The 4,140-nt window shown below is 38.5% G+C and overlaps 1 protein-coding gene across 1 annotated transcript in view; it reads right to left on the reverse strand.

The window, feature by feature from the left end:
• Positions 1–2,907, reverse strand: part of avil (advillin) — a 13,917-nt gene extending 11,010 nt beyond the window's left edge. Inside the window, exons 1-3 of the mRNA XM_016562448.1 lie at positions 2,834–2,907; positions 2,567–2,647; positions 1,083–1,157 (exon numbers count right to left, since the gene is read on the reverse strand). Of these exons, the coding sequence (XP_016417934.1) occupies positions 1,083–1,157; positions 2,567–2,626 (135 nt within the window). The 5' untranslated portion in view covers positions 2,627–2,647; positions 2,834–2,907. The remainder of the gene's footprint in view (positions 1–1,082; positions 1,158–2,566; positions 2,648–2,833) is intronic.
• Positions 2,908–4,140: the final 1,233 nt, after the last annotated feature.

Raw genomic sequence — 4,140 nt, forward strand, 5'->3', positions numbered from 1 at the left:
CTGGGTCAAAACAACCCAATAGCTGGGTCAAAACAACCCAATAGCTGGGTCAAAACAACCCAATAGCTGGGTCAAAACAACCCAATAGCTGGGTCAAAACAACCCAATAGCTGGGTCAAAACAACCCAATAGCTGGGTCAAAACAACCCAATAGCTGGGTCAAAACAACCCAATAGCTGGGTCAAAACAACCCAATAGCTGGGTCAAAACAACCCAATAGCTGGGTCAAAACAACCCAATAGCTGGGTCAAAACAACCCAATATCTGGGTCAAAACAACTCAACCTCTGGGTCAAAACAACCCAATAGCTGGGTCAAAACAACCCAATATCTGGGTCAAAACAACTCAACCTCTGGGTCAAAACAACCCAATAGCTGGGTCAAAACAACCCAATATCTGGGTCAAAACAACTCAACCTCTGGGTCAAAACAACCCAATAGCTGGGTTTTTCCCTTTTTAACCCAGCGCTGGGTTATATTTAACCCAGCATTTTTTAGAGTGTATGCACCAATAGTTGTCTAACAAGAAACTGTTAGGTTAGGCTGAAGGAGTGAGGCGAGGACAATGGGCTTGTTATTAGAATTAAAAAAATAAAACAAAAGACAACACAAACCGCCTGAGGGGGAAAAAACTGTCCAAGCTCACACGGCATGGCAACACCTCAGAGAAACATCCACAATCAACAGAGAATACAGGGAGATTACACAGGGAGGACAATTAGGATGGAGAACAGAGAGAGTGCAACATGTGATGTGAAACAGAGAGCACGTGGCCAAACACCGAAAAAGACAGAAACATCACAAGACAACACAGGACAGACAGTGGCCAGGATGCCCTCACTAAAGAAACAACAAGAGGGAAGGCCGAGGGCAGCTCTGTAGCATCCAGAACCCAGGCGGAAGACCAGGGAGGGAAGGGAGGGTTGAGCCGCTGAGGTTCTGGAGGTCAGGGAGACAAAGAAAAGACAGAGCTCTGCCACTCAACAGAGCTGACAGAACCCTGACAGAAACCACATGCAATTTCATCTTTTCACAACAGAACATAGTAACATAGAAAGGTTCAGAAAGGTTTTTCTCACTTACTGAGAGCAATAAATAGCAGTCACTTTCATAAAACTGTCCATGAAATTTTTCTGGCACCAAAACAAGATCCATTTTCTGGAAGAAGAAGGAAAAGTGTGAAAGTGTGACATTTCTTTGAACACAGCTTGACAGCCTGTCCAAAATCTTTGTTTAAAAACTTGACCAAATGACCTGTACAGTACAAGTGTTACTCCCCAGCAATGACTGCTGTACAGTCCAGCTGTATATACTGCACTTCACGATGGAAGCAGAGAAGCTTCTGTGTTTGGTGTCATATCCTCATGTTGCGCCTCTGTTATACACAGCAAATGGCCGTTTACAGTAGTACTGTATACGGTTTTTGCATGCTGCAGCAACCAGCACTGTAAAATCACTGTCAGTCTGTAACTCTGCAATGACTGATTTGATTGTTTTGTTATTTTCAAAGCTTATTAGCATAATGAACTTATGATAATAAAAAAGAAGAAGAATGTCATTAGCCATTCTTTTGGAAAGGAGACCTTGGAATGCTGGAACCGTAATAGAATACAATAGAATAGAATAGAATAGAATAGAAATCGTGAATTTCTACAGTTATTTTTATTGCATTTTTATTTTTATTATTTTATTTACAGTTAGGATAGGCTCATATTTGATTGGATAATTTATCGCATATTTAACTAATAGCTGTTTTCATACTTGTTAAGATTTGATAGCAGTATTATTTGGCCATGCAAACATTTTGTTTCTAAAACATAAAACAAATACATTGTGTACAAGGCTGCATTTCATCGTGTAGAGACTGTAGAGACCTGTTGCCAACGATGGTCTCTACAATCAACTTACCTTACGACGCTTTTGAGAAATGCAGCCCAGATTGTTTCAGTTGCTGTATATATCAATGACTACTTTTTTTTTCTGCGTAACTTTGGCCGTGGTTTGTAGTCCTATGACTCATGAGACACAGACAGTCCCTTTCACAGAATTTACACGATAAGTGCCATCCACACAACTCAAATCAAATCTGATCATTTCACAAAGGTCTGTTCTTTAGTTTTCTTATAGTTGAATATGTTAACAAAGTTGTGTGATTAATTGCAATTAAAAAAAAATTCAGTTCGTTTTTTCAATGTTATCAATTGCAATTTCTCAAATTTTTTTATTGATAACCCTATTAAAACATTAAAATATCAAACCAATCAAGCACCAAAAGAGGTCCAATGTAATTACTTTGAAACATCTTCACACTAACATTTGCATGTTTTGCATACGGTACATCCAATCATTGATGCAGTAGTTGGCTTATATTCTTGTATATTACATGGAATGTCCAAAATACTTGGATCAATAGATGCTCCTACCAGTGAACCAAAGTGAAATGGGACAACAGCTCATCAGACATACACCTCTCATATTTCATGTTTTATAGAAAGCATCTCAATCATGTGTTTCTTCAACAGACTTTAATAATGTGTTCCACCATCAGCTTCTTCTTTCAAACCTACCTCGATCCTCCAGATGAGTATCCCTGGAGAGTGTGTGATGGCTCTGAACGTGTGCTGCATGATTCAGCGGTGCGCACCAGACTAAAAACCAAGAGAGAAAAGGGTACACTGGGTTATTAGCCTTAACTCAGCATCAATATATTACGCTCCTTTCATGTTTAATACGTAATTGCCATTATTTTACAGGTTTTATTACCTTTAGATAAATGTAAAGTAGTTTTATTAACTGTTAAAGCAGCTTTAATTGGAACAAAACAAAAGTGTTACCTTGAAGTCCAAACAGTGATTTCGAAGAGCTTTAGAGATGATTCTCCTCGGATGGATAAAGGCTGATGTGTAAGTCCAGCCAGAGACAAGTGAACAAGTCCAGGATTGTCTCTGATGCTAACAAGGCACAGAGCAAAATATGCCCTTTTTTGTCCAGGTCTTTTGCACCGATTTTACAAATACTTCATTTGGTTGTATTTGCCTGCTCTCACTCGATGCTGAGCTCGACAACCAATCAGGATAAGACTTTAATGCAGTCAAGGCAAATGAGCAATGTAAACAAAGAGAGATATTCAAAAGACAAGAAAAGCGATCATAAGCAGTCATGGGGCAGGTTCGTCAGGTGTTTTCAGAGTTGTACTCCCTCCAATGCAACAATATATGGACTGTATCACTCTTATACTTACAGAGTGGCTCTGGTGTGCTGTAAAATCTTAGGTCCAGTTTGATTCATTGTCATTCAAGCCATGTGCAGAATGTCATTTCACTGGGTCTGCAGTACAAACTGCTGTTTTGTTCACTACAGTGCTTTTTCTCTAGCATTGCTGAAATGAATTGTCAATGAGATGTTGTGAGCAGTGTTGGGGGTGACACATTACAAGCAACACGAGTTAAGTAATCAGAGTTCCTTTTTTCCAAGTAACTAGTTCATTTACAAGAAAATATCTGAGTTGCTTTTTCAAATAAGTAACGCCAGTTACTTTGTTTCCATGTATTGCCTGACAGCGCCGGTGTTGCCATGGTGACAGAAATCAGGAGTAAGTGCAGAGCGTTGTGTGAACATGATGTTACTGTAGTTATAGACTAAATATGAACATGTGTTTACTCATCTCACTTGCAAAAAAAACCAAAACAGATTCAGTATTCTTTAAATTGAATCAAAACAGTGAAATGCCAACTCAGAATATGATGCAAACCTGCAATAATTAAATATGTTAAATAACACAAATATTCTTCATGCATTTAATCCCATTTTATTAATCACTGTCGTTGCTGCTGACCTTCAGTGATCCAATTCAACTATACGAATAAGCAAAAATGACTTTAGATAAACATTTATTCATTCAGAATGTTGAACTTTCTTCTCTTGCGTCTTATTCTTCATGTAATCCAAAATGTCAGCACAGCTGAAAGGTTTGTTTGAGCTGCGCTCTCTACTGTACAGACGTGAATTTACATTTCCTTCAGCCTGAGGCGTATTCATTTCACTTTTGGTGACAAAGCACTTTACATTTTCCAAAAATAGCCAAAAAACTTATATATATATATATATTACAAACAAGCAAGCCCAGAACAGGTCAGAAAAA

The sequence above is a fragment of the Sinocyclocheilus rhinocerous genome, unplaced genomic scaffold (assembly GCF_001515625.1).
Source record: "Sinocyclocheilus rhinocerous isolate Xijiao unplaced genomic scaffold, SAMN03320098_v1.1 scaffold1702, whole genome shotgun sequence".
NCBI classification, from domain to species: Eukaryota; Metazoa; Chordata; class Actinopteri; order Cypriniformes; family Cyprinidae; genus Sinocyclocheilus; species Sinocyclocheilus rhinocerous.